The sequence below is a fragment of the Colias croceus genome, chromosome 11, assembly GCF_905220415.1.
Source record: "Colias croceus chromosome 11, ilColCroc2.1".
NCBI lineage: Eukaryota > Metazoa > Arthropoda > Insecta > Lepidoptera > Pieridae > Colias > Colias croceus.
In genome coordinates this window covers 5998304-6016099 of record NC_059547.1, presented here as the reverse complement: position 1 = coordinate 6016099, position 17796 = coordinate 5998304, and the positions used below count along the sequence as shown (strand labels likewise).

The 17796-nt window shown below is 31.4% G+C and overlaps 5 protein-coding genes across 5 annotated transcripts; 3 read left to right on the top strand and 2 right to left on the bottom strand.

Moving 5' to 3' along the window:
• Positions 1 to 1512: 1512 nt before the first annotated feature.
• On the bottom strand, positions 1513 to 3070 carry LOC123695352 (28S ribosomal protein S7, mitochondrial). Its single transcript, XM_045641182.1, has 4 exons — positions 2882 to 3070; positions 2548 to 2742; positions 2114 to 2348; positions 1513 to 1807 (listed from the first exon to the last, which is right to left on the bottom strand). The coding sequence occupies exons 1-4, from the start codon at positions 2941 to 2943 to the stop codon at positions 1589 to 1591; spliced, it is 711 nt and encodes a 236-aa protein (XP_045497138.1). The 5' UTR covers positions 2944 to 3070; the 3' UTR covers positions 1513 to 1588.
• Positions 3071 to 3308: 238 nt separating this feature from the next.
• LOC123695350 (DNA-directed RNA polymerase I subunit RPA43) lies at positions 3309 to 5274 on the top strand. The gene is made up of 4 exons (XM_045641180.1): positions 3309 to 3595; positions 3701 to 3892; positions 4503 to 4655; positions 4840 to 5274. Exons 1-4 carry the CDS (start codon positions 3417 to 3419, stop codon positions 5165 to 5167), a joined length of 852 nt encoding a protein of 283 aa, XP_045497136.1. The 5' UTR covers positions 3309 to 3416; the 3' UTR covers positions 5168 to 5274.
• Positions 5275 to 7784: 2510 nt separating this feature from the next.
• Positions 7785 to 12577, top strand: LOC123695341 (dual specificity mitogen-activated protein kinase kinase 4-like). Its single transcript, XM_045641168.1, has 8 exons — positions 7785 to 8014; positions 8125 to 8314; positions 8558 to 8710; positions 9081 to 9225; positions 9329 to 9498; positions 9598 to 9727; positions 10730 to 10950; positions 11069 to 12577. The coding sequence occupies exons 1-8, from the start codon at positions 7981 to 7983 to the stop codon at positions 11250 to 11252; spliced, it is 1227 nt and encodes a 408-aa protein (XP_045497124.1). The 5' UTR covers positions 7785 to 7980; the 3' UTR covers positions 11253 to 12577.
• A 1330-nt stretch (positions 12578 to 13907) lies between these two features.
• Positions 13908 to 14709, bottom strand: LOC123695358. Its single transcript, XM_045641187.1, has 2 exons — positions 14389 to 14709; positions 13908 to 14315 (listed from the first exon to the last, which is right to left on the bottom strand). Exons 1-2 carry the CDS (start codon positions 14627 to 14629, stop codon positions 14020 to 14022), a joined length of 537 nt encoding a protein of 178 aa, XP_045497143.1. The 5' UTR covers positions 14630 to 14709; the 3' UTR covers positions 13908 to 14019.
• A 296-nt stretch (positions 14710 to 15005) lies between these two features.
• LOC123695326 (transducin beta-like protein 3) lies at positions 15006 to 17696 on the top strand. Its single transcript, XM_045641144.1, has 2 exons — positions 15006 to 15147; positions 15236 to 17696. The coding sequence occupies exons 1-2, from the start codon at positions 15125 to 15127 to the stop codon at positions 17592 to 17594; spliced, it is 2382 nt and encodes a 793-aa protein (XP_045497100.1). The 5' UTR covers positions 15006 to 15124; the 3' UTR covers positions 17595 to 17696.
• The last annotated feature ends 100 nt before the right edge of the window (positions 17697 to 17796 follow it).

Sequence of the window (17796 nt, the reverse complement as noted above, 5' to 3'; positions counted from 1 at the left end):
AATTGACCCTTCTACAGATTTATTATATGTATAGATTTGAAATTTGAATTTGATAACTAGATTTCCGCCCGCGGCTTCACCCGCGTTTGCAAAGGAAAACCCGCATAGTTTCCGTTCCCGTGGGATTTCCGGGATAAAAACTATCCTATGTGTTAATCCAAGTTACCCTCTATATGTGTGCTAAACATCCATACATCCATACATCTATACTTACAAACTATATTTTAGAATAGAATATATTAGATATATTAGATACTAGCTTCCGCCCGCGACTCCGTCAGCGCGGAAAAATTAAGATTTATTTTTTTCTACGTATTTTTCCGGGATAAAAAGTATCATATTTTATGCCCAGGATAATAAGGTATAATTATACCAAGTTTCATCGAAATCGAACCGTTAGTTTTCACGTGATGCCTGAACATACAGACAGACAAAAAAATTTTTAATCACATATTTGGGTTTGGTATCGATCCAGTAACACCCCCTGGTATTTATTTTTTCAATATTTTCAATGTACAGAATTGACCCTTCTACAGATTTATTATATGTATAGATATTAGATTCACTATATCTTGTGGCAAGCGTTAAAAAATGAGGCAAAAATAATAAAGGAATTAACCGGTTAATTTGGGTGTCAAAACCGTTTGTGCAGAAGTAACCGGTAACCTTAATCATTTGGGTTACTTATAAACAGTTCACTTGTTTAACCGGTAAATGAAGGAACGATATATTTACCGGTATATAATCTAAATTAACCGCTCTTTTCAAACCGGTTCCGAGCCCTGGACTGAGTGAACTGATTTTGATGATTCTTTTTTATTTGAAAGGTTAAGGTAAGTCCCATTTAATTTTTGTCTAGTTCTAACTAATTATAGGCTTAGTTTTTTGTTAAAAAATAAATGTCATTTCATTGAACTAAATCTTGAATTAATGTGTATAAACGCGTTTCATTAAAGAAACAAATCTTCAATGGCAGCCAAAGCTGATACTGACATATGGTAGGGTCAGCAAAAAAGAAAATAAAAATAACGTAAATGGATAATTATTTCAATTTGTTTGTTGACAAACTATGTTGTTATGGTATTGGTGTATTTATATGAATTATCATATTTAAGTATACAGAATGCAAGAAAACCCCCATAATACTCGTAATGAGCCCATAAAACTGAACAACTTTTCCCAAAGAACATTTATGTTAAATTCCAATAAAACATTATTTACTATCGCTAATATATAATTGTCATTGTAAATTTATGATACAAACTATTATAGGTAAAATCAAATACATTTCAGTGATTATACTTTTCCCTATTTTTTTGCATGCCGTAGGGCCGTGTGTAAGCGAGAGGGAATGATAAGCGCCGCTATTTCAGATTCGTTTCTTTAATGAAATGCGTTATACTGTATGGAATGTGTTGATAGATTACGAAAATTTGAATAGGGTATGCACATATTATATTGCACAAAATATGGGGATCATACTATAACAAGTTGTAAATATAAACATATACATACTATAATCATAATTTATTTTAATATACAAGTCTTACTACAACTTTATAAACCTATAATATATACTAATAATAATCTATTGCCATCTATAATGAGCGTAAGCTCTGTTTGCCTCACACAGCCTGTGTAGATCTTGTTTTCTTTTAACAACTTTGCCAGAATTATTTGCAGCATCTAATAACTCCCATGCAAACTGTTCCGGAAAGTGAATTGTTCTTTCTTTGTCATTTGTAGCTTCTAACAACCATTTGATGGCCAGGAACAAAGATCTCTTATCTGTTATTGGGCCAGGCACCTCGAAAGAATTATAAATAATAAAAATAAGATGTTAAAAAATTGTTCATTTCGGCATTTTAAGAATATTAAATGTGTTTGAGAAATAATAGTTACAATGGAATCATAAAGAAAAATACATGTTTACTAGCTTAACGCCCGCGGCTTCGCCCGCTTTCTCTAAAACGATTTGAGATTTAAACTATCCTATCTCTCAAATTGGATCGAACTGCACATGGTGTGCGAATTTTATTATAATCGGTTAAGTGGTTTAGGAGTCCATTGAGGACAAACACTGTGACACGAGATTTATATATATTAAGATTACCTGGTAAGTAATACCTCCCCTTTTAATAGGGAGCAATTGAAGTAAAGGTTTTGAATTTTCAACTGCCCTATGAAGTATTTCTTTAGGATCCAGTACTATTTTAGCCTTTTCTTCAGGTGTTTTTGCTAGATGGTACCTTTCAATCTGTATCCTTTTTATATTTTCAAATGACTTCTCAACAAGGGTTCTAGCTAACTGCTTATTGCCCATTTTCATGACATGATTAATGACTTTACTGAAATAAAAATGGAAGGAAATGAATTACTATGATTTTATACAAGACATAAATAAAAAAGGAGTCTTAAAACACGCAATTTATTATAACTCCTCTACTCTAAATAGTGAACTTAGAATGGATAGATGTTCAGAATCATTAATCATCCAAATAATAAATATATATATCTAGTACAAAGATATACTACTAGATCACTCACTTAACCAATGGATCAAAATAGACAGAGGAAGTCTCAGCCACACTTGGTGGCTTCACAGGTATGGCTGCTATTTTGCTAAGTTCATTATTTTCAATAAGGCGTGCTTGGTCTTCCTTTCTAAAAATTGGATTTTGAAAATAGTCTGGGAAACTTGTAGGTCTTGAGTAGAAACGATTTTGCATTAATATTGGTGACCTGAAAAACATGTACAATCATTTTAATAATCATTAATCAATTATTTTTCTATTAAACTTATAAACCTTTCCCATTTAAGAAGATTTAAAGAAGGTCGGTATAAAAATATAACCTAACAAAATAATAAGTATTCACTCACACTCGAGGCAACTGCTGTGTAAATTGTTTATGCATCAATCCAATTCTTTTTACCGTATTCATGTTTGTTGAAAAGTTATTAATATATTCTTTATAGGTAATATTATTTATATGTATCCCATTCAGTTCATGGGAGTTGGCGAGTTGGGAACTTGGGAACAGAAACCAACTTTGTTTTTAAATTTTAATGTCAAATTGACAATGACAATTGATTTATGACATTAGGCATAAAGCCATGAATACATACATTTTGAACATGGTTTTATGAGACTTTAATAAATATGCCCTGGCCCGACAACATTTAAAACAATGATATTTAATGATAAATAATGTATGATTATGGTGTACCTTGTCTTGACCTAGTCAAATGTATTATTTATTGTCTTAAAAACTGGCAGGTTACAAAACATAAACAAAAAAAAAACATTAAGCATTAATGTCGTTGTCAAAATTGAAGCATGTTTTGGAATGCGCTGTTTTGTTGTAATTTTATTTGCAAAATGATTGAAATATAAATTTTCTATACCAATGTGAAGATGTCCACAATAATCAAATTTGATCTCAAAGAGCTTCGAAAATTAGCAAATGATAAGGATTCGTGCATCATTGAAAAAAAAGTTACCCAAAATATAGCACTACAACCATGGTGTTTGGGTAATTTAAAGGAGTCCGTGAAGAATTCACTTGATTATAAGATAGGGAAATTCGATAAGAAGTGAGTACTGTTTGTAATTATATTTTATCCATAACATTTAACGTAATAGAATAAACTATTATGCCATGACGGAATTATAATATTATATCTTGTTTATTATTTCAGATTTAATGGAATACTATTAAGTTATAAGAATTTACGAATTTTACAAAATGTTGGAGCAATACGAAACGACAATTCAGATATACACTTTCAAGTTCAAGCTGATTACTTCATATTTTGTCCTTATGTTGGAGCTACGCTGAAGGGAGTAGTGAACAAGAAGAGCTTTACACATTTAGCTATCCTAGTACACAGGTACAAATTTCTAATTTTATATTTTAATGTGTCAAATTGTAAAGTAACTTTAATAACTCGGCCCCCGGAATCACAGACACAATAGAAAATCTATTGTGTCGTGGTCTGATCTGGCCGCTCGGGGCTCAATGGGTTAAAAGATAATTATATTTATCCCTGCATATTGCAATAACTTTTTTCTTTTGTTTTATTGTTCTGATTGTTTAGCATTTATTAATATCAATGACAATCCATACTAATATTATAAATGCGAAAGTAACTCTGTCTGTCTGTCTGTCTGTTACTCAAGCACGCCTACACTACTGAACCAATTTTCATGAAATTTGGTATGGAAATATTTTGATACCTGAGAAAGGACATAGGCTACTTTTTATCCCGGGAAAATAACGCAATCCCGGAAATCCCATGGGAACGGGAACTATGCGGTTTTGTCTTAGACTGCGCGGGTGAAGCCGCGGGCGGAAACCTAGTATAATATAGATTGTAGCTATATTATATAACTTTATTGAACTTACTTTCTATATAAATTAAAAAAAAAAAACAGTACATACACATAATTTCGTCGCTACATAATTTTGTTAAATATTCCTTGATTGCAATTTAATTGCAGAGTATTTAATGTGGTTATACCAAGACCTACTGATGAACCAGGCAGTGACTGGATAGGCTCAAACATAGAGGAAGGACAACAAGTGGTTTTCCAAATAGCAGCACTAGACCTGTATGGTGCATTACCATACATCAGAGGACAATTAGATGAAAGGTACAATACCAATCATTTTCCTGTCGACCACTTTACTTAGCTAATGTATTAGCCCCTTAACTGACATGTATAATTTCAGTACTACCCAATTTCAATTATTTAATTCGTGTTTATATGACTCATTTATTTATTCCTATCACTTTTGCCTTATAATTTTAATTTAATCTATTTTATTTATTTCTAGGTGGTTAAAATTAGAGGCCTCTGGTGATGAGGAGACACTTGATCCTAAGAATATGAAAGCACTAGATGTCACTTATGTGAACTTTGATAAAACAAAGCCGGCCCAAAAGCATATGGGTGATGGTTTACCAAGCAGTTCATCAAAGAAGATCAATTCTAATAGTCCTGTAAAGAGCAATTCACCAAATGGACAACATAATTATAATGAAACTGAAATAAATACCCCCAGTAAAAGTAAAGTTAAACGCCAAAGCAAATTATTTGATACAGATACTAAACACACAGAACAAAATACAAGATTATCAAAGAAACATAAAAAGGATGGATAGTATTAAAGTTCAAAATTTTTAGACATGTGTTATTTACATGCAATATGCATTCTGTACATCATATTTTAGTAAATTATATTATGTTTATATTAAACCTATTAATATACCTTTGAAGTTTTTCATTCAAAATTCCAATAGTAAGTTTATAAACTAAATAGCCAAAAAAATTGGTCATCCACGTAATACAAGTGTGCAAACCATTCCTTGGCTGTGGATTTATCTAAAGAATTAACAAAATTCTACAACATATGCCTATTTAACGCTAGGTAGGTTCACTCACTACTTCAACTATTCATACCATACAATCGTACGTGTAAGGTATATGTTCTCATTATTCTCACGGTGTATTTAAATACTGTATTTGTGTTCGCAATTCGCCTCCTAACTGGACGATGGTATATTATGTTGTGAATGTTCACACATTCGTCTTCCCGTGCCCTGTTCATTCTTCATTACGTCTGAAAAAGTCAACATGAAAATCTACACGACGATACTCAAAGGAATAGCGAATAGGTACACCATATTACTTGCTCTGTGGAGTACCTACACTGTTTACATAATATTTGCGTGATCGTTATTCGCCTTGCTTGAAAAAAACAAAATCTCGTAGGTTGGTCGGAATTTGTTATACATCTACGATATTTCGATTAATTTATTAAATAATTCGATTATCAATCATTAGACGCAGAAGTGAACTTATTAATAAAGTAATATTATAAATCTTTTACACCAGAATTTTTTAAATATAGCATTTCCTTGATATTAACTGTACCTATGTATTTTATTTATTTATATTTTTATACACACTATAGTTACTTTATTGTACCTATTCTATTATGATTAATACAGGTTTTTATTATGTAATATATTATATTACCTACTTACTTCTTATTTTATTTTTATCTCATAATAATATATATATTTTTTTTCTTTTACTTTTTCAGCCACCCGCGTTACATTAATTATATATTGTATTATATATCTATCCTCTACCTTAGGTGGCCTGGAAGAAATCGCTTTTAAGCGATAAGGTCACCTTTTGTACTTCGCATCCATACAAATATATATTAATACTGTACATTGTAATATTAAATGGTGTGGTACAATAAATGATTAAATAAATAAATAAATATTATTTAATCCGCCCCGTGAATCCGCACGACAACAATATTATGACTGATTATCTGTGCTGATTATGACCTTATTATGACGTACTTAGATACATATTTTCTATTTTTTTAGCTTCCGAAAGGATAAAACGGGACCCTCTTACTGAGACTTCGTTGTCTGTGTGTTTGTCTCCAGGTTGTACATACACCGTGATTGTCTCATACACCGTGATAGCTGTGGTGATAGCTAGAAACAGGCTAGCCAAAAAGCTAAGTTTTCACAAATAGTGTACATCACAGGTGTACATATTTCCGTTGCCGCTATAACGACGAACGACAAATACCACAGACAAATACTGAAAATTAAAAAAATATATAATATATTAAGGGGGTCCCCATAGTACAAAACCCTTCTTGTTCGAGTCCGTCTCGCACTTGGCCGGTTTTTATTATTTTGCCCATTCACGATGCGACATATTTAACCCTTAGCTGGTATCGCCTTTTTTGGCAACACTACCGGTATCATGGGTCAAATTCTACCCATACCAAACAATCTGTTGTAGAACGTAGATTTTTTATTATTTGTATAAAATATGGTTAGATAAGAAATAAAAAAAATATTTTTTTACAAAATAACCCTATTTAATATTAGAATATAAAAAAAAATATCATGTTTTACACAAATTTGTAAATAACCTTATTTTTTGGCACTTTTTGGTTAATGTGAACTTAAAACATAAAAAAAAATAGAAATGTTAGAAAAAATTTAACTAAAATATATTTATGGCACTTCTCATATCTTTATTATAACAAAAAAACAAATTGCTTCTGAAATCAGCATAAAATAAAAAAAATGACAACCAAAACCAAAATGACTTCTACCATCAACTATCATCCTCATCTTCTTCACTCTCATCTCTCGTATTTTCGTTCCTCGTATATTTTCTATAATTCTCGTATCTCCTCTTCGTTTTTACTGTCGTCAGAACTTACTCCAAATACACTGTCTTCTAAGCAACTAACAGATTAGGGATTGTCTCGATCACTGATGATTTCGTCGTCACAAAGTTGGTTTACATTTGGTATTCTTTCATTTTTCAATTCCAAATAATCACTTAAGTCGTTCATCAACTCCTCGATTTGTCTGTCGTTCAAAAAGCCCTCCAATGTAGTACAAATAAACAATAAAACCAAAAAAGTAAGTAATTACACTCAGTGAAAAAAGTTACTTATTTGGTGTCGTGGGTCGAACATGACCCAGAAAGCTACTTACGTCCGCTCCTAAGATAGTCACAGTTCTGCACATCCACCCCCCGCTGCAGCTAGCGACGCACTGAGAATACTTAGAAGCGCACAGTCGTTGCATAAATATTTAAAGAATTATAACCGAAAATGTTCGCTTCTGGGTCAAATTTGACCCGCGATACCTGCTAAGGGTTAAAGTGACCATAGACTCAAAAGATTTTTGACTTTTTCTTTGTGATAGTCTATAGATGTACATAAAATATATTTATAGTTTTGTATACGGTGTTGACGAGAATCTAACAATTTGCAATGCATGATGTAAAGACATTTTTAATTGTTTATTTATGAAAGAAGTATTAGTCTGATATACGTAACATTCAAATGGAGAGTCTAAAAGTGAACACTGTGGCTAAGAATATATAAGTATTTTATTGGAACTGTAAGGTATATTGAATAAAAATGTCGAAGAATGGCGATGTGCCGTCAAGTCAAGGTAACATTTGATTAGGTACCTATACTCAAGGGTATACTTTACAAATCGTACCCATATTATATGTTTATTATCAAAGTACTTTAATAATATTCATATATATTTCTTTTTAGGACCCAGCAGACCGTCTATGCCAAAGCCTGATTTGAATTTATTTCCATCTGATAAACGCAAAATATTAAATCTCCAGCTTGGAGGGCCATCAGCAGAAACTGCTGCATTTATGCCATTCACTTCTACTGCAGTTCAAAGAACTCGTGTACCATCTAGAACTATCAGGGATGTCCTCCCAGAAAATACGAGGTAATAAGACAATACTTCGCATTACCATAATAATAAACAGTTGATTGTAATTGTTTTAATTTATCGATAAAGCAAGCATTTTTATGTTATTTTACGATTTTCATTAGTATTGCATAATTTATATAATGTGTGACTTTTTGTATCAGAATGTTTAGTGAGACTCAAGTCCCATTATATGTTGTTATAGCTTCTGTTAATACTACAAAAAATCATAATCATAATATGTTTCTTATAATTTTTCAGAGACCGTTGCAGAATATACCCATCAATGCAGTCCTCTGGAAAACTACAGCTATCTGCCACTGAAGTGTATGATTTTACTTCTGATGATCTACAAGATCTTGGTGAGATTGGCAGAGGTGCATTTGGGGCAGTTAACAAAATGGTCCACAGAAAGTGAGATAATTTATACTTATTATAATTATTAATCACAAATTATATTGTAATGCTTTCTTATAATACAGCAGTTTAGTATAATATAGAAACCAGCAACAATATCTTCCTTTTATTCATATAGCTTAAACAATTCAAGATTATTTTCAAAATAGTTACTACCTACTATTAAAATAAATTTCACTGTGCCATTCTTGTATTATATCAAAATTTATAGGAATACTTTAATACTTTAAGGTAAACAATTGCTTAGAACATCACAATCTATGTTTTTCTTTTATTCTTTATTATGAAATTATATATAACATATTTTGCTAGATAATATTTAAAAACATTCATGTTGTTTTGCAAAATAAATGTTCTTTTTTATTAGATCAAGTAAAGTCATGGCTGTGAAAAGAATTCGCTCAACTGTGGACGAGAAAGAGCAAAAGCAATTGTTAATGGATCTCGAAGTTGTGATGAAGAGTAATGAATGTCCTTATATTGTACAGTTTTATGGAGCTCTGTTTAAAGAAGTAAGCGGGGATATTTTTATTAAGTGCTTACCATCATACAATACTTGATGCATCTTGTAATTTATTGCATAAAAAATATATTTTTTTATTTGTTATATTTAAGGGTGATTGTTGGATCTGCATGGAACTAATGGATACATCACTAGATAAATTTTATAAATTCATCTGTGAAAGAATGCAAACACGCATTCCAGAAACAATATTAGCTAAAATTACACTAGCTACTGTTAAAGCGTTAAATTATTTAAAAGAGAAATTAAAAATTATTCACAGGTAATTTTTTTTATATTTACATACATATACATAGTGAAATTATATAGTTTGTAGTTTCATTTCATGTTATTTAAATATTTCAATTTTTTTATATTAAAGGGATGTAAAACCATCTAACATTCTATTGGATAGAAGGGGCAATATAAAGTTGTGTGACTTTGGTATATCGGGTAAACTGGTTGATTCCATTGCGCGAACACGTGACGCGGGATGCAGGCCTTACATGGCGGTAAGTAATAAAACTTTTATCTAATAAAAAAAATTAATATTAAATTAACCTTACATTCTGAGAGACGATTTTACATTGGGTGTTTGAAGATGGGCCAGTAAGTATGTATTTATTTAATTCTCATAGACAAGTGAACACAATTTAAGACCATTTAAGCAATACAAATTATAAGTTATCCTTTACCATAATATATATTTATTGGTATTGCACGCCTCATAAGCGAAGCGTTGAGGTGGGTACTACTGTCACTTCGCGCAAAACATCTGATTTTTCAAACTTAAAATGTCTTTATGTATCATACATTGCACTTGTAAGATAATACATACACACACATATTAAGAAAAAACACTATTTTTAACATTCATGATATTTTTGATGTCATTTTTGTTATTTAAACTAGTTAAAAAACAGTTTAAAAAAGTTCTGTCTTGGACGTCCGTGTGTCTGTATGTGCGTAGGATTTTCTTGTTAACATGATAGCGACCGAAATACTTTACTAATCGAGTCTTTTTTTTTCTCTTACGCTTGAGTATGCTCAGGAATAGAACCCTTTCATTTTTCAGGGTCTAATTCGATGTGGTTTAATTGTTATTAAATAAACAAAAAAAAAAATATCGACTGTTCTCCATAATTTTAGTATATCTATATATTATATTCTTTATTTTATTTTTTATATTTATAGTTTACTCAAAATTCACCATTATAAACTCGATTCTTTATACTATAAGCCAAGGTTTAAAAAAATAAGTTGGTAGTCAGTCCCTTAAACCTGCGCAGATTCACATCTAGGTGGGGCCACAAGAAAAATAGCTCAATTATTACGGTACCGCTTTCTTTACTTTTCCAAATGTTTTATTTTATTTCTTTTTTATATTTATAGTGTACTCTTTATAAATAATCTATTTTATTGTAAAGGATGAGATTATGAGGCGTGCACTTTTGGATTTTCCAAACTATATTGAACTTATTACTTGTGATTATCATGTATGTTATTTATTTAAGCCTGAAAGAATAGATCCCGGCCGCGCGCGCGGTTATGACGTGAGATCTGACGTTTGGTCACTCGGAATCACTCTGATGGAGGTGGCCACTGGAGCATTCCCATACCCACGGTGGGGATCTGTCTTTGAACAGCTCCAACAAGTTGTACAGGGTGACCCACCTCGTCTTACAAACAAAAACAACTCGTTTTCAAACAATTTCATCAATTTTGTTAATACTTGGTGAGTTTTTTTTTGTTTTTGTGCATGCTCTGTTCATAAAGTAATGCAATATTTATAATATTAAGTGAGCGTCATATTTTTATGTAAATTATGCAATTAATGTCTTTTCTTCTTATAGCCTGATCAAAGAAGAAACACAGCGACCGAAATACAATCGTTTATTAGAACATCCATTTATTAAAGGCATTGATCAAAGTCGTGCAGATGTATCGGCGTATGTGTGCGAAATTCTCGACTCCATGGAGCGTAATGGAGTAAGTCCCTTTACCACCGATCAGCCAGCGCAGGCTTGGGTTGACTAAATTATTCTTATTATAAAAAACTTACTTGGTCCTTTGACATTACACTCTTCACAAACTTTTTAAAATTAAATTCATTGTAAGAATTTACACATTACTATGTATTCAAATAAGATTAGCTTGCCTAATGAATAAAAGCAGAGTTCAAATTTCACATCTATTTTATACTGTTTTAAATGTAGTATAATTATTATTATTGATAGGGAAAGTAGACAATTTATTCCTTACTTTATTGCAACACACAGAGCACTTGCATTATTAAGTATTTCAATAGGAATTATTTATATTTAAAAAATCCCTCATAAGTAATCGTTGTAAATATAAGTTGATTCATGTAGTATTTCTTATGAACAAATTGAAATTACACCAAAAATAATAAATAGAATAATTTAGTTGTTCTTTTATGCCATTATCAATTTTTTTCTTTGTTAATTCTAATGATTACTGTTTATAGAATATTTACTTGCAAGTGTATGAAATATGACAATAGATTAAATAAAAATGGCATACTTACCTTTTTAGATGTTACAATAAATGGGATTTGTTTTACATTTAATATTTATTTTTTCTCATGTAGCATATATTTTTATGAGGTTTTTAAAGAATAGTTTCTCCTATCATTGACTTATTTTACATATAGAATTTAATTAAAGCATAGAATCTGTTATTCTTATGAATAAAGTAAGTCACTTGAATTAAAGCAATGTTCTTTATTTATTTAACATTGGATCAAATAACTTTCTTATGAAAACAGTGCAAAACATTTTAAGTATAATTGTTTCTTTTAATTATTGAACATTATCTAGTACCTATTGTATCTTTGTGGCCACTGCTGAAATCCACTATAATAATCTATATCAAATGTTTTTATTAATGTTACACAGTCCACACGCAACACATATGTATGTAATTTGAGTAAATAGATGTTTGAAATAGTACAATAATTATTAATTCAGTGATGTAAGCCTGCAAATTGGTATGGAACATATCTAACCAAACCCAAAAATATTAGAATATCTTCACTCCTATGTGTAAATTGTTGATAAGAAAATATGTACTGAATTGTATGTTACCAGACACAAATGCTTTAGAGCCTTTGTTATCCACCAGCCATAATTAATGTTATATTTATGAAAAATAATTGTAAATGTACTATTGTAATTTTGTACATACAAATATTGAATGTGAGAATAATTAATGATTGAATAAATAAATAATTGGCAGCAAACATAAGATATACTCTGTTAAAATGAAAAAGATCATTACATTTTCTCCATGCATGTTGGATTACTTGTGAAACAATAGATAATAGAATGAGTACATAGAAACAATTGGTTTTATTATACCGACTTTCCTTTTGGACAAAAAAATAATAATTGAAAAATCGTGATTGAATATTATGTTCTATTCTTTATAAATAAATAATAATCATGTTATAAATTTATAAAGAATAGAAAAAATTCGATCACGAGGCGGGACTCGAACCCTGTTATAAATTTATATTTATAAAGCATTTGAATGCCATAAAAACCAAAAAATATAAATTCAACAAAAGGTCGTGTTCCATCGTTACAATATTGTATTCACTGAAAAGTGCTTCATATTGGTTGAGATGGTTGTTAAATCATCTCAATAGATGGCGCGCGGTGTGTCCCTTAAGACACATAAAACTGAAAGAATAGATTAAATTCGATTGCTCAGGCGGGTCACGAGTGGCTGAGTTGGTTAGGCATCCGCCCCGGAATGGCGCGAAGGATGCGGGTTCGAGTCCCGCCTCGTGATCGAATTTTTTCTATTCTTTATAAATTTATATTTATAAAGCATTTGAATGCCATAAAAACCAAAAAATATAAATTCAACAAAAGGTCGTGTTCCATCGTTACAATATTGTATTCACTGAAAAGTGCTTCATATTGGTTGAGATGGTTGTTAAATCATCTCAATAGATGGCGCGCGGTGTGTCCCTTAAGACACATAAAACTGAAAGAATAGATTAAATTCGATTGCTCAGGCGGGTCACGAGTGGCTGAGTTGGTTAGGCATCCGCCCCGGAATGGCGCGAAGGATGCGGGTTCGAGTCCCGCCTCGTGATCGAATTTTTTCTATTCTTTATAAATTTATATTTATAAAGCATTTGAATGCCATAAAAACCAAAAAATATAAATTCAACAAAAGGTCGTGTTCCATCGTTACAATATTGTATTCACTGAAAAGTGCTTCATATTGGTTGAGATGGTTGTTAAATCATCTCAATAGATGGCGCGCGGTGTGTCCCTTAAGACACATAAAACTGAAAGAATAGATTAAATTCGATTGCTCAGGCGGGTCACGAGTGGCTGAGTTGGTTAGGCATCCGCCCCGGAATGGCGCGAAGGATGCGGGTTCGAGTCCCGCCTCGTGATCGAATTTTTTCTATTCTTTATAAATTTATATTTATAAAGCATTTGAATGCCATAAAAACCAAAAAATATAAATTCAATAATCATGTTATTTATGAATTATTCATGTCTCAGGCAATGCTTACAGTGCTTTTTCTGGTTTTATATCTAGGCTTTATAACAATAATGTTATTATTTAAAGTTACCTATTGGATAACTCATAAATTCTAATAAATATTTTGTAAATAATGGGGTAAGTATTAAAATAACAAACAAGACATACTCATATTAATTTATTAACTACTATCTTTATTCAGGTATTTTGGTTCTATATTTATTTCCTACATTATAATATACTCAAACTTTATCTTATTTATTTCTATTATTTATTTCTATTCTAGAACCTCTCCCATTTTACTAGAATTTTTAACAGTACCAAACTTAATAAGCAACTTGTACTTTGTTCCATCAGTTAGCTCTGGTTTTAAATAGACTGCATCTAATGTTCTTGGTTTCATATCCAGTAAAGGGATCCATTCCTCAGATTTGATAATTCTGTCTACTCTTCGTCCAAAATAATCAATTGAAGATATTTTAACAAAGTTGTTGTCATCACTTATGTATATGTGTCCAATTATATTCTTAAATGGTAAGGAAGCCAAAGATAAAACAGCACCTCCTGTTACTCCTGAAAGATGTATAAATTATTAAGTATATATTTCATGTAAATAGCAAAGTTCTTGCACAAAAATACTAAGTACCTATATATAATGCGGCTAAGGAAGTCGTTTCTGGTAAAACACTCATCGATTCTAATAAACCGGCACTAGGTATAATTGCACATGATCCAAAGAAATGGTATATTTTAAGTCGATTTAACAAGGCAAAATAACCAACGAAAGGAAATGAAAACACATGTTCGAAATTACTTGGTTGCACTTGATCTTTAGCAAGTGTACTTTTATATCTAGTAACAACATTATACAGTCTTGATAATGACATTATTTTAAGTTATTTCATTTAAAATATATTTTGTTTTATATTAAAATGTATGTAGCTGGATGTTTTCTATGACATCGACATTGACAATCAGCTGCTTTGCTTTTTTGACATTTGAAATCTCTGCATTGAATACTAGGTAGGTACCTACTGGTGAAATACCTTCACGTTAGCCTAATTATTATTATTTGTAGCATATAAAATTAAATTATGTACTTAATTCGCACTGCGATAAAATTCACCATAGATCTTTTAAATAGGTACTAAATAGCCTCCTCTTTTGTATTGGCCATGGTACTTCTTTTTTTTAATGTCATTTTCTTGTGTCAAAATAAGTCTGTCAATGTCACTAAAATGTCATAACAATAAATTACCGAACTTCAATACCCACGTGCTTGTGTTGTAGTAATATGTTAACTATCCAAATACTGCAAAAAGTAACGTAAGATTTAATTGATAAACGTGTTTTTAAGTGAATGAATTACACTACTCTGCATAATGGCAGTGTTACTCAAAGAAATGTAAGTAATTTTTCTATTTCAATGGATGTTCATATCAGCACTTTATTTTTAGTCTTAACTTTTCTTATTATATCATTCCTCCTTCCAGATACGAAAAGACAGCAGAATTTGAAGCTTTCTACACGGGCGGTGAAATACATTGGACTCGGGATGGTGTTAACTTTTTATGTCAATGTGATGATGTTATTAAGGTTATTGACGTAAATACACTTTGTAACACCCTCACTATTGGAGGATCCGGAGATGATAAAGATGAAAGCGATATCATTTATACATTTAAATTATCACATAATAATGAAACTGTAGTAACAGCACATAAGAGTGGATTAATTAAATTGTGGGATAGAAGTACGGGTGAGTTACAAAAGACTTGGAGGTCTGGCCATAAAGGTGCAGTTGCAAAGCTTGCCTTTGACTCTGAAGACACAAATATAGCATCTGGAAGTTCAGATGGCAATGTGAGACTATGGGATTTGGTGCATTATACTTGTACGAGTAGTCTAAAAGGTGCACTTGGAGTATTTAGTGTGCTTAAGTATCACCCAGATCCAACAAAACAAATGATATTTGGTGCAGCAGATGATACAAAAATTCGATCTTGGAATATAAAATCCGGGAAAGAATGCAACATATACTCAGGTCACTTTAGTAAAGTTACTTCTATACAATTTACAACTGATGGTGAATATATGGTTAGTTCAGGAAGAGACAGAGTGCTTATATTATGGAAAGTAAATGAAAGTAAATCTCTACGGGTTCTACCAGTTTATGAATGTATTGAAACAATGATTATTCTGCCAGTTTCTTTTAAAATTCCTAATTTTACTAAAAAGGTTGAGACAGAAGGTATATATGTAGCCTGTGCAGGTGAAAAGGGTATTGTAAAAGTATGGAATGTGCAAATGAGTAGGTTAATGTTTGAACAGAGTAACAGTCTTGTGTCCCCTGCATCAGAGGAGGGTGGACTAGCAATAACACATTTATTGTTTAATGAAGCAAGGAATATGATTTCAGTAGTAACAGCTGACCATAATATTATCATTCATGATTTAGAAAACTTTAACTGCATGAAACAGATGATTGGATTTACAGATGAAGTTTTGGACATTATTTTTATTGGAAAAGAAGATACACACATTGTTGTAGCTACAAACAGCAGAGATTTAAAACATTACAGTTTAGCTAATATGGATTGTAAGTTATTAAAGGGTCATACGGATATTGTTCTTGCATTAGCTAAGTTTCCCACAGATAAAGATATGTTTGTTTCGTCTGGAAAAGACAATGCTGTTAGAATTTGGAAGAGATGTGAAAATAGCGAAATTATCTGCATAGGAATGGGAACAAGACATACAGCATCTGTTGGTTCAGTTAGTACTTCACAAACTTCCAGCAAATTTTTCTGTTCCGTTAGTCAAGACAATTGCTTAAAGGTGTGGAATGTTCCAAGTGAACTTGACACAGTTGACCAAAAAATCAAATCAAGTCATACTGAATTAGCCCACAATATGGATATAAACTGTGTTGCAGTATCACCTAATGATAAAATTATTGCTACTGGCTCACAAGATAAGACAGCAAAACTGTGGACTGATGAATTAACATTATTGGGTATGCTAAAAGGTCATAGAAGAGGAGTTTGGTGTGTAAAATTCTCACCAGTAGACCAAGTTGTGTTGACATCATCCGCTGATAGCTCCATAAAGTTGTGGTCTATTGCTGATCTTAGCTGTCTCAAAACATTTGAGGGTCACGAGAGTTCAGTCCTCAAAATAGAATTTTTGAGTAAGGGTCAACAGATATTATCTAGTGGAGCTGATGGTCTATTAAAAATGTGGAATATTAAAACATCAGAGTGCAAAATGTCTTTGGATAATCATGAGGGAAAAGTTTGGTCCTTAGCTGTTAACTGGGATGAATCCTTAGTGATCACAGGTGGATCTGATTCAAAATTAGTCACCTTAAAAGATGTTTCTATTGAAACACGTGAGAAAATAGCTAAGGAGAGAGAAGAATTAATTTTACAGGAACAAGAGTTAATGAATTTGTTACAAGATAAAAAATTAGTAAAAGCACTTAAATTAGCCCTTAGGATGGAAAGACCCTTACATGTATTAAGGATAGTTAATGAAGTACTAAAACATGGTTCTGAGAAATTATCCCAAACACTTAAGGAAATCAACAACACTCAGAAAGAAACATTATTAAGATTTGCTTCTGAATGGAATACAAACACAAAGAACTACCATGCAGCACAATTAGTTTTCAATATATTAGCGCCGGAAATAATTGCGGGAAAACTACAAGTACCATCTTTAGCTAATTTTATTGAAGGTGCATTACCTTATACTGAGAGGCATTTCGAAAGATTAACGAACTTGTTACAAGATTTAAATTTTATTTCATACACTGTAAACTGTATGCAACCCCATAGTATTAATAGTTAATGTAAAATAATAAATAATTTAATTAGAAATATTTCCTTATTTTGACTGATACTTTTTGGTTGGTTGTCTAATGTTTATTTCATAAATTTTAAGGATTCATAATATTAGTAGTTTTATTTGTCTGCAAAATATCAATGAGCTCTCATTGTGTGCAAAAGCTCATACGTATTTAACATCTTTGGCGTACGCGCAGCCTTCTCAT